The sequence below is a fragment of the Dermacentor silvarum genome, chromosome 4 (assembly GCF_013339745.2).
Source record: "Dermacentor silvarum isolate Dsil-2018 chromosome 4, BIME_Dsil_1.4, whole genome shotgun sequence".
Lineage (NCBI taxonomy): Eukaryota > Metazoa > Arthropoda > Arachnida > Ixodida > Ixodidae > Dermacentor > Dermacentor silvarum.
The window spans coordinates 232238767-232251433 of NC_051157.2; the positions used below are offsets into that span (position 1 = coordinate 232238767).

At 49.0% G+C, this 12667-nt stretch overlaps 1 protein-coding gene across 4 annotated transcripts in view; it reads right to left on the minus strand.

Moving 5' to 3' along the window:
• The window catches only part of LOC119449313 (protein O-mannosyl-transferase Tmtc3), a 731059-nt gene that overhangs the window by 652238 nt on the left and 66154 nt on the right, over positions 1–12667 (minus strand). For 3 of the 4 annotated variants that reach the window (XM_049666409.1, XM_049666407.1, XM_049666408.1), the window contains exon 2: positions 1752–1970. The exons of the other annotated variant lie outside the window; for it this stretch is intronic. In XM_049666409.1, coding sequence (XP_049522366.1) covers positions 1752–1970 — 219 coding nt within the window. The remainder of the gene's footprint in view (positions 1–1751; positions 1971–12667) is intronic. 4 annotated transcript variants of the gene reach the window in all.

Below are 12667 nucleotides of genomic sequence, written 5' to 3' on the forward strand. Positions count from 1 at the left end.
GGAAAAAGCTCCCAGCGTTATCCCATTCTACCGGTCTTCTCTGTAAATATGTGTGACACTCAACCTTGCAGACACGCGTATCTGCGTTGAGCTACTTTAAAGGGGCCCTGAAGCACCCCTCAAGTTTGGTGAAAAAACAGATACCGCCGATAGCATACGCTCCTGTCAACGTCTCAGCCAAATTTTGCACCCTTGAGCTGCGCGTGGAGCTCACAAGCGAAGCACGAGGTCAACTTCTCCTCAAGCGCTCTCATTTCAAGAGAGGCTCCTCACCCGTTTCAGCGCTGCCGACGGCCGCCATATGCGGTCATATGGCAGATTCACATAGAGCGCTGCCATTGGCGGATACAAGATGCGTGTTTGGATCAGTGCGCTTCTTCCTCCGTATAATAGTTGAAGTAATGAACGGGACAGGCGTGATGTTTGCGAAAGCGTGCGCTTCACATTTGGTTGAGAGTTGCGCACTTGCAAAACAAGCCAACCATCGTCTGCTCGCACTCCGCCGAGCCCACCCACGTAGGGAATGAAAACACTGCTTATCGGTGTCGTATAGCCGTCGGGTCTCGCTAATTTCAATTAGTCTGGAGAACCCAACTAGCCTCGAACTATGGGAATGTTAAGCTCAGGCCACGCGTGCGCTATATCAGCCGTGCCTCGCGAGAAAGGGCTGTTAGCATCTACACGGGACGTGCGTCAGTGTGGGCGCTCGCTGCCGGCAGCAAGACGGGCTTCATATTGAGTGCTACAACTCCCGATCTACCAAATATCCATGCAGGACAAAACCTGTCCACACCACCGGAACACGCGGGCGTGCACCCCAGCTCTTCCGTGCATTTACAGTTGCGCATAGCTGCTCCTGCTGAGCGTACTACATACCGTGGCCGCCGCGGGGTGCAGCGATGAGCCATCTCTCCGTAGTCGGGACACCGGCCCCGCTCTTTGGGAAAAAGGTAAAACATTGCGATCGTAGTATCTGCGCTCCTACTAGTTCTTCTTTTCGGCAGTATTTTTACTGGGAGGTACCATACTCGTTCCAAGGCGTTTTTGACGCTTCAAAGAAAGCAATGTGTGCTTTCGTGCTAGGGTTATGTATGTGTGTTTAGGACAATATTGTAGTACGTTCGAAGTCAGCGCTTGTCTCCGTCGCGTCTTTCCGTCCTTTCTCCCCTGCTCCACCGTGCACATCTTCGAGGAAAGGTGGTACGGGAGCCCTTCCATCCTTGTCACCCAGCAACCGGTCTCTGGCGGGCGTAGGGCATCGATTCCGCGCTCTGCCTCTTATCGAACTTCGCCCGGCTCTTTGACAAATTGACCTCGTTTATTAGCAGTTTTGGGAACAGCGACTACTCGTACTTGAGGCATGCGGAAGCGTGCCTTTTCTTTAAAATGTATGCCCGCTTCTCTAAAGTTCACAGTTGCCGTGTAACTGACCGACTGGAGACACTCGGTTGATCAACTAATTTCGCACCGACCGACCGATAAGGAGCATTGCATACAAAGCTGTAAGTAAACCTTTTACATCACGCCTTCCTTCCTATGAGCGGCCGATTCAGGCACCCCCTCGCACCCCTCAGGGAAAGACAGAAAAGGGAAGCCAAATTAGTGGAGGTTTTTATACGTACATGACCGTCAGCGCTGCGAGGCCAAACAACACCTCGTACGTTAGTCGGGCAGTGTCAGTGAAACGCAATAACCACAGTCCCCCGAAAAGAGCATGCACGAAAGGAAGGGAAAGAAGCAGAGCACAATACCCAAGCTGTGAGAGAAGAAGAGCCCAGCATTCCCGCAGACAGGCAGCAGGAGCAGCAGTCGTGCCACCGATCCCCGCCCAAGCAGTCAGTCGCCGCCAGGGGGTCACATGCGGCTACACCGGCGGAGCAGTCGTCCTCGCTCTCCCGAGGCTCGGGAGTCGAGCCCAGTCGACGAGCCAGGTCCGGACACTCCATGGCACCACTCAGAAGTGCACTCACCTGCAACGATACGCAGCGAGACAGAACCTTGTGCAGTGGTTTTGACAGATGCGCTAATGGGCTGCACGTCGACAAGTCTCCGGGGATGTTGACACACTGAGGCTCTCCGAGTAACGTTGAAACGCAAAGTCATTCCAGAGACCACGCCCTTCAGCACGTTGCCCTAAATGCGCGCATTTGTGCATTCAGTTGCCGTTGTAATTTAGTCGCTGATTCCTGCAGTCTTTTTTAAAATGCAGTAACGCACAGCAAAAAAGAAAAGAGTTTCTGAATGGTACTGAATAGAAGTAAAAAAAAATAGTGAAGGGTGCTGAATTATTTCACCGATGTAATAACTTTAGTAATATTATCACATGGGTAATGAATGGCGAACTGTCCACCGACGAGAGGACAGCGAAAAGTGTCACCCATTAGCAAGAATGCACGGTATAACCCCCTCATTGCCTGACTATACATCCCTAACTTATATTTTCTGCGAACTTTGAGCAGGGCATAAGTTCGGGCAATTTGGTATAGCATGATTCAGCGCTCCGTGTGACTAGTTCACTTGTCGTACCCATGTCGTTTGTTCCGCGGTACCGTGAAAACGTGTAATCTACAACCACATGAAACCAACAGACAATCAAGCTAAGCACACGAGAAAATGGCTGCTTCATACGATTAGCATTCTTGATGAAAATAAAACAGCTTTAGTAACGTCTGTTGTCAGGCTAGTTGGTACATGACTAGAAATGGTTTTTAGGAATCTGGAAAGGAGTATCGGTGCCAGCGCTGACGTTCGCAAATGCCATTCTCTGCTTAAATACGGACCTCTTGTCAGTGTTGGAAGTTAACCAAAGACCGGTAGGCCGGTTGGCTTTGGGTGCCCACGGTAAAACCACAAAGGAGACAGTGTAGGGTGAGATGGGTTGAGCCACTTTTGAAGTCAGAGAAGCGTATGGCAAAATTTGTTTTAAAGAAAGACTCAGTAACTTCGATCAAAGTAAATGGGATACTAAAGTGCACAAGTATCTGTATCTGAAAAGAGTGGACAAAGTATTGAGGAAGAGGTCAAGACAGTTGACAACCAAGTACAGGATAATCTAAACTGTAAATAGACAACCAGGAGTCGTCAGAAAGAAAGTGAGAGAAACAAAGACAGCGAATTGGATGCGGAGAATGGAAACAAAAGGGGCCATGGAGCAAGAACGGCACGGAATGAATTAGAATGGAAAATCTTGCTATTTGGGGCTCAAGCTGGTTGTCTAAGGACAAAAACACAGCGCAGCAAATACTCGCAACCAGATGAGGCACGTGTATGCTGCAGCAAAAGTCCACAGACCACTCAGCACATCCTAATGGAATGCGGCCCAGTGAGGTTCCAGAAGCGCTTGGATTTAAAGTGGATCACCAGTCGAGATAAGCAAGAGACGTATTTAGAGCTTTAGAAATGTGGCGGCTGAACGGCGAAAACTCTACAAAGGAGACGTCGCGGCACGGGGCTTCACTGAAACAACGCTGCGTAATGAGGTGATGCGCCTTTCTTTGATGGAGCTTTGAATTTTCTTGTCGCATGCTGCCAAGTACAATATCACTCAGGAGTGGTGCTACTTTAGATCCGAAGCAGACCCCCCCCCCCCCTTTTCTGGACGAACATGGTTCCATCATGCAAGCCGATTGTAGCCCCGAGATAGGCGCTCAACTGCTCCAAGAAAGCATCCACAGACATTCCTACCGAGTTTTGAAATGGAATAGCTCCTTGTTGCTCTATGGTCTCTGCCATCAAATCCGCGTGCGGTATTGCATAATACCTTTCTTCGATATCAACCGAGAAGCCGTACAAATCGATCATATCGTACTTATTTAACCGGAGGTTAGTTCTTCAGAGTCCCTAATTCTGAACGGATCTTCGGTTTTTACTTGGGAAAGATGCTTGAAAAGGAATTTCAATAAAGAAATCAGTGTTGAAAGTGAAGCCACGTCCACGTCTGTTCGTTCCTTTCTGTGTCTGCGTTCCACAATGTTATGCTGCTACAAACCTCGAAGAATGAATCAACTAACTCAGTTAAACACCCTTTTGCCTGTTAAGGTTACGCTGTAACATTTTTCGTTGCATAATGCTGGGTATGAGGTTCATCTTCTCAAGCTTTTTTTTTTTGTTGTTAATCTCCAATATTGCCGTGTATCTTAGCACTGGGAGATGGAAAAGCTTGCACGCTTTCTAACGGGAAAAGTCCTTAACGTCCGTCAGAGGTGGTCGGTTGCTAAAGCCGCACGTAACGAAAACGTGTTATAGCATTATCGCTTCTATCTTTGCAACTGTGCTCCACGCGCCTGGCTTTTGCATCCTTGCATAGAGGGAAAAATCGAACACACGATCATGTCTGTCTCGTGTGCGCAGATATTGTCACACCACGCATGCCGCAATCGGAGCTAAATTTAGCCTCGCGTTCAAAGAGCTCGCCAGTACGTTTGTCCATTTGCGCGGGAATGGCGGCGTTTGAGTGAGCTCACTGTGTAATCCATGAAACTCAAACTCGTAGGGAGTTACAAGGCTTACAAGTGCGCAATTTTTTGCAGAAATGGCGCGCTTTATCGGCTACAGCCCCCTGCGTTCGACACGTAGGGTCCAGATATGGCGTGAGGCGACTCGGGCAGCTACACCAACAGCTCTCCAAACACCACGGCGGAACGAGTCCATTCTCTTCTTTATCCATAGGGAGCGCAAACACTGCATGGTGAGGCAAGCCATTTAGTGTAACCAGCCCCAACCATCTAGCTAGTAAGACACTAACTAGCTGTAACATAAGTTAGGCACGTAACCTTTCTAATGATTGAATAAACTCAACTTGTGTATTTTGTTAAGTAATTTATTTACTCTAGTGCCCAAACACCGTCCGCAAAACAGTGTTATCAGTGTCCCTGATAAAGCTTACCCGATTTTTTTTCTTTTCAAGCTTAGCGTTAAGCTAACGGTCACGACTCTGTTAAGAACTAATTATTTCTCGGGCTCGCGTTTCTAGATTCTCGGCAGCTTTCCGAGGTGAAATTTACAACCCTGTGGATAACTTGAACGAGTTACGGTTCCAATGGCGCCAATCGATGAAGGACACACGTGGGACAAAACACACGCACAAAGAACAGATGTTTACTCGGTCGTTATGATGCAGCCTCCAACCTATAGACACACCGATCACTGGAAAACGCAGAGGCACAAGCGCCACAAAATGCTGTTAACAAGGAGAAGCGCAATTATTAAATGTGGCCAAAGGTAATTCAAATAGGCAATTGTTAGTAGGTTTTCGTTGATTAACAAAATGTATTTTGGGGTTTCAAGTGCAATCAACGTCTTCAGCTTTTGAATTGTGCGAGCGGAATCACGCACCACGGATTTCTAAGAAAATAAGTCTCCACATGTAGAAACGTCATACAGAAAGAGATGGTATATTAAAAATGGTGCACTCAGCTGTTCTTTTACGTGACGCCCATTTCAGAGTAGTAGTAGCAACCGGCCTCCAATGGCCCCCGTCACTCCCGATTCGCCGGAAACACCCACTCCGGCCTCTCGATTCAGTTCTCCCCCACAAGCGACAATACAGAGCCCGCCCGGAATAAGCAAAGGCTTTGCGAATGCTACCGTCGCGTGCCATATGCATTTCTCTTGAGCCGAGAGGTGAACACAAGGAAAAGGCAAGTCGGGGCTCGCCAGCGTAGCGCCGAGTGCAGCCGGTGGAGGACGAGCGGCGCAGACAAACGCCGGATGCCCAGCGCGAAGTTGAATGCTTCGCCCCAAAGAAGCGCCCACAGAGTGGCGGCAGACGCCTGCGCCGCAGCCGCGAGAGACAAAGGCCTCGCAGCGCCGACGAGGCGTTGGGGAGAAAATGAAGTCGTACACGACGCAATTATTGCGCCGCCGCGAACAAAGCGCGCCGCGTCGATCACGCACCGTTGATCCCGCGTGGCCATTTTTCGTTTCCTAATCTACCCGGCCGCTCGGGAACGTCACCTGCAGGCGCCGATAAAGCGCCGGCGAGAGAATTTCTCGCAGGGAAAAAATGTTTGCCGTGGCGCACGGCAGGCGCCGCTTCTGCAGCGCTGGCAAAATCTCGACAGTAATTGCCACCGATAATGGCTCCGCAATCAGCGCTCCGCAAGTGCGCCTCACGGAACGAAATATTGCGGAGGTAGACGGCGTCGAAGAAAGCGCTTAGCTACGTCGTAAAAAGATAGCGTCGTTTGCATTCCAATACCAACATTCTCTTTTCCATTTCTGTTACTGTTTCGTAAACAATAACTTCAATTTCGTCATTGTTGCGTACATTCATTTCGATTCCGAGCATCGACAACACCACAAACCAACGCCTTGCGACATAAGCTAAATAAATCAGCTGCTGAAAACCTCGGTTAAAGAAATAAACCAGAATAACTACTTCCTTCTGGAACCCGTACAAATCACACTTTCCAACAAAGGACGACAAAACAAGAAAAGGCAAATGACAACCGTGACAATCGTGTACAAGTTGTACAGGGCGCTGGCGAGAAGGCAAATAATGCCCGGCTGGCAAAGGGCCCATGGGCACAACACTGAGTGCGAATAACAAAGGAGAGAACAGTCATCACGAGATACAAAAGAAGAAAAATGGAAACAGTGTAAAAAGTTAAAAGTGGTTAAACCACATATGCATAGCTGCAAGGGTACACATTACATGCAAGATATGATCAGATCAAGAGTTGAATAGTATACAAACATTAAACGACATAACAAACCACAATGAAAACATGAGAAAAACAATTATCTACAACAAAAGTAGATAATTGCTTACTCTGTGCGGCAATAGTGAATTGTTATACGTAGGAATGCTCGCAAACGGCGATACGTAATCATGCTAACGGCAGGGTCTCCCGGGACACGCTGCGAATACTAAGGAACAACGAGGGCAAGATCCAAAACAAGCACGACACGTTCACCATATGAACGCCCGCCCGCCCTTCGACGGATGAATCGTCGAAGCAGGAAGGAGGCAACAGAGCGCGCTGTAGCTGCCGGGCTGTTTCGGCGTAGCTGCGTCAGGTGGTCGACGGCCACAATGGCCCAGCGATTTCCAGCCGACGTCAAGGGGCCCATACAAATCCATGCGTCCTAACGGCCGGGTAGGGCAAGGTAAAGGTTGCAGACCGGCCGGCGAGAGGCGGGGTGAAGATTTCCGGCGCTGGCAATCGGGACAAGAGCGAACAAACTTGTGAACGTAGCTGTACATCCCGCGCGAGTAATACCGCTGTTGAAGGCGCTAGTAAGTCTTGGAAACTCCGGAGTGTGCACACTGTGGATCAGCACGGAAAGCTGCGCATACTTCGGAACGCAGACTGCGGGGTACCACTAACAACCACTGGCGCCCGTCGGGGTTATAACTGCGTCGGTGCAGCAGGTTGTCGCGAATGGCCAAATGACGTGCTTGGCGACGCAACGTGCGAGTGCTTGGTTGTGCCGACGAACTAGAAAGCAAGCCTATAAGGGAGGCAATCCAATGGTCCTTGCGTTAATCAGAAGCGATGGTGTCAAGGTCCGAGCGAAGAAACAATAATCTCAGAAAGTGAGGAGCAGGCATTGTCAGGCAACGGAGAGCGCAGGAGGGCGTCGGCGTCAGAATGCTGGCGTCCGTTGCGGTACAGCACGCGGACATCGTCCTGCAGGCGAAGTACCCATCGAGCAAGACGACCCGAGGGGTCCTTCAAGGACGACAGCCAACATAGTGCATGGTGGTCCGTGACTACGTCAAATGGACGACCATATAAATAAGGCCGGAACTTAGTCAGAGCCCAGATGATGGCCAAGCATTCTTTTTCCGTCGCAGTGTAATTTGTCTCAGCTTTCGTAAGCGTACGACTTGCATAAGCGACGACATATTCAGGAAACCCTTGTTTGCGTTGGGCAAGAACAGCACCGAGGCCGACGCCGCTGGCATCTGTGTGCACCTCAGTAGGAGCTGTCGGGTCGAAGTGGCGCAAAATTGACGGAGACGTAAGTAGATGCCGGAGCTTCCTGAAAGCTTCATCGCACTGGGATGACCACGAAGTGAGGGGCCCGTTGCGTGACAGAACTTTCGTCAGGGGTGAGATGATGGCGGCGAAATTGCGAATAAAACGACTGAAGTACGAACACAGACCAATGAAACTGCGCAATTCTTTGACAGACGTTGGCTTAGGGAATTCGGCGACGGCCCGAAGTTTGGCTGGATCTGGGAGTATCCCATCCTTGGATACGACGTTACCGAGTATTGTCAGCTGCCGAGCAGCAAATCGGCACTTCTTTAGGTTTAATTGAAGGCCAGCGTGTGTTAAGCACGTCAAAACACATCGTAGGCGTTGAAGGTGTGTTGTGAAGACCGGCGCAAAAACAACAACAACGTCGTCAAGATAGCACAAGCATGTGTGCCACTTCAAGCCGCGCACAACTGTGTCCATCATGCGCTCAAAAGTTGCGGGCGCATTACAAAGTCCAAAAGGCATTACGTTAAATTCGTATAAGCCGTCGGGTGTTACAAAAGCTGTCTTTGGCCGATCGGCGTCTGCCATGGGTACTTGCCAGTACCCTGAGCGCAGATCTAAAGACGAAAATAATTCTGCGCCCTGTAGACTGTCAATGGCGTCATCTATGCGATGGAGAGGGTACACGTCCTTGTGTGTGATCTTGTTGAGGCGCCGTCGACACAGAACCGCACAGAACCATCTTTCTTCGTAACGAGGACGACAGGGGATGCCCATGGACTGTTGGAAGGTCGTATCACCTCGCGGTGAAGCATGTCGTCGACTTGTTCATTGATTACACGACGCTCTGCAGGAGATACACTATACGGTCGTTGCCGCAATGGCGGTTGCGAGCCAGTGTCGATGCGGTGCGTAACAGTGGATGTCCGGCCTAGGGAAGGTTGCCCGACATCGAAAGAAGAACGAAATTTTTCTAAGAGGCACAAAAGTTGAGATCGCTGGACCGGCGTAAGGTCATCGGCGATAGAAGAACCGAACACATCACTGGACGGTCCCTCAGATGTAGAAAGAGCAGTTAGCGCACTGGAACTAGCACAGCAATGGTCATCGGGGAGGTCTATAACTTGCACGTCTTCGATCGCTTGTACATGGCCGAGACATTGCCCTCGGAGCAGAATCACAGAGTATGGAAACGGGTTGCAAACGAAAATGGTGCTGTAGCCCTGTTTGATGGCCACTGTCGCAAAAGGTAGCAGCAGGCCTGTCCGGGTGAGAAAGCGGTCAGATGGAGACAGTAGCGCAACAGCGTCGGAGAGGCCACTGCAGTACATGGGCACGACCGTTGACGTGTTGGGAGGAACGTGAGTGTAGTCTTCAACAAGTAGCTTCCTCAACAGCGAAGTATTGTCGGTGAGCGGCAAATCTAATAACGGCGAGAGTTCCATTTCAGCCCGTGCGCAATGGATAACGGCATTGTGGCGCGAGAGGAAATCCCAGCCGAGGATAACGTCATGAAAACATGAGGTGAGGATTATGAATTCTATGGCGTACAGAAGGTCGCAAATAACACGAGCAGTGCAAGCCGCTAAGGGGTGGATATGCTGAGCACTGTCTGTGCGGAGGGACAGTCCAGAAAGGGGCGTCGTGACTGTCCGAAGTCGGCGGCAAAGCTTAGCGTCCATAACCATAACCTCCACCACTTGTAAAGGCGTTTATTAGACACCAGCCATTTGGGCTGTCCGTTGTTTGAAGGTCCGAGCTCTAAGCACGAGCGGCGTTTCTCGAGGAAAGCGCAGGAGGGATCGACCCACTAGAAATGGCTGGAGAGCGTGACCCGCTATGGCGTTCGTATTCTTCCTTACACCTGCAAGAAAATTTGCATCTTACTTTCTTTCGGAGAAAGCAGAAGACCAAGATTCCACTAAAGGTTTGCGCTCGAGTCGCTGAATAAGCTTCCCGAAAGGCGCTAAATATAGGCTCCTGCTCTTGCAAAAGCATATTTGTGAAGTCGGGGTTACTCGCCCCGAAGTTTTATTGTGGCTTTACGCGAAGCCTCGAAGAGGCATGTTAAATATATCCGCACATATGTGGCCACAACACGTCATGTTTCACTCACTCCCTGCGTTCGCAGCACCAGTCACGGAGTGCAGCAATGCATGATCACCGGCTAGCTTATGATAAGATAAGCGCGGACTTTATGACATATATGCAGTCTCCTATTTGTGTCAAAGCAAAAAAAAAAAAAAAAAGTAGCCCCTCTTCCTGTCGAGGAGCTGGGGGTGAGCGAAGCTTGTCGTGTGTTTCTTCGGTGTTCCTCGGAACGCATTGCACCGAGGAGTACCACGTTGTGCTCGAACCACAACTGGTCACAGGCACTGTAGCTGGCTCCGAAGTTCCGGTTGAGAAACTCGCGTTGAAACCTGGCCGTCGCACCGGCGACTTGGCGCTAGCGTTGCCGAGGCGTGCTGAAGTACGCAGACGACATTGTGCTACTAGCAGACAATAAAAAAGATTTACAGATACTTGCGAATATCTGTGGGAATGCAGCGACAAATCTAGGCCTTAAGTTTAGCACAGAGAAATCCGGAGTTATGATCTTTAATGAAGAGACGAGTAACTTCGTGGTGTCAATTCAACAGCAAGTAATACCCATAGTGAAACAATATAAGTACCTCGGCGTACACATAAACGAAGGAAAGAATTACTCAAGCAACCACCAAGATAATCTGAAAATAAAGGGGAAGCGGAATGCAGCAATAATGAAACACAGAGCACTGCGGGGCCACAATAAGTATGAGGTGGTGCGTGGAATCTGGAAAAGAGTAATGGTGCCAGCGCTAACATTCGCAAATGCCATTATATGCTTAAAATCGGATATATTGGCGGGTTTGGAAGTTAACCAAAGATCAGTAGGCCAGTTGGCTTTGGGAGCCCACGGTATTACCACAAATGAGGCAGTGCAGGGTGACATGGGTTGAGCCTCTTTTGAAGTCAGAGAAGCACAGAGCAAAATTAGTTTTGAAGAAAGGCTCAGGAAATGGATGAAAATAAATGGGCGGCTAAAGTGCACAAGTATCTCTACATGAAAAGCGTGGACACAGAATGGAGGAAGAGGTCAAGGAAGTTGGCAACCAAGTACAGGATAATCGAAACTGTAAATAGACAACCAGAAGTCATCAGAAAGAAAGTGAGAGAAATAGAGACCATGAATTGAATGCAAAGAATAGAAACAAAAAGGACAATGGAGATTTACAAGAACGAGAAGAAAGAAACTTAGAAGGGAAAATCTGTACGATAACACAAAGGGCAGTGCCTTGCTATTTCAGGCTCGAGCCGGTTGCCTAAGGACCAAAACATACTGGAACAAATATTCGGAACTAGATGAGACATGTGTATGCTGCAGTAAAGATCCAGAGGCCACTCAGCACATCCTAATAGAATGCGACGGGATCCACCCAGCGAGAACCGTAGGTAACGTGCAACTCCCAGAAGCGCTTGGGTTTAAAGTGGAAGGAAACATAAACAAATCAGCCGTAGAGATAAGCGAGAGATGACTAGAGTACTGGTGGAAAAAAAGTAGGGAAAAGCTGGATACGACCTGATCTCTTAAAATCACAGGTAGCGGTACAAGGTAAATTTTTGAAAAAGAAAAACAATAATGAGAGGTATACAAAAATGCCAGATAATGCACATGTATAGTATACCTGATTAAATCAAGCTGGCTAGGTGACTATTTGTCGCCGCCCCGTTTAAAAGGGGATGCCAATAAATCATAACCATCATCATCATCTGGAGTGTGTGTGTGTTTGTGTGTGTGTGTGTGGGGGGGGGGGGGGGGCAGATAGCTGGGACACCATGCTGGGAGCACGTTTTGCCGCCTGTGACTGTGTATAATTGTAGAGTGCCTGCTACTGTTTTTAGCGACAAAACTTAAGCCACTGTCTTTATGTTACTACATCTTGAAATGCGATATCTCATAAACCGATCCCACCGACCGATCTGCGCATGCGCCGGTTTTCCGGAAGTAGCAATGCCACCATCTTGGTTGTAGTCAACTGGTCAACCACACAACCGCAGTACAGCCACTGTAACCGCAGTCCGCGCTCGTTGAGTACTGCGCACGAGATTCCCAGACATCTCTACGACTCCACCACCGAGAAACATTCGTCATGTATTTTAAGAAATTACATCGGCTGTTCATTGCAGCATGTGAGGGGAATGTTGAAAAGAGCCTGCGGCTCCTTCATTTCGGTTGTTACCCGCTGATAACGCGTTGGGTATCGTATTTGTTCGAGCTTTGTATGTAGTACATGTTGATGTACGCGGTCGTTCTGTGTTACTATTTTTGCACACGTGCATCTCGGTGACTGCACCGTTATGTTTGCTTAGCGACGGACATAATAGGATTTGTATACCTGTTGGAGACAGGTTTGAAATGCGGCGCCAAAACTTTCGTTCCCTACTTACTACATCGGTTTCGCGCACGACTTGCAGACTTCGGTAACAGCGATATCTAGAAGTTTAGAAGTTCTTAAGTAAGCTAGGCGACGTTTTTATTATAAAAACGCCTATAGCCAATAATTGCCAAGTCATCGATAGCCAATCAATAGCTAATCAATAATTGATCAATAATCAATAAATTCCGGACAATTCTGGGGATGACTTGGTAGTGCTTAGCCTAGCCCAAATACGTGGCCAATACCTTGCGATAGCTAATCAATAGCTAATCGATA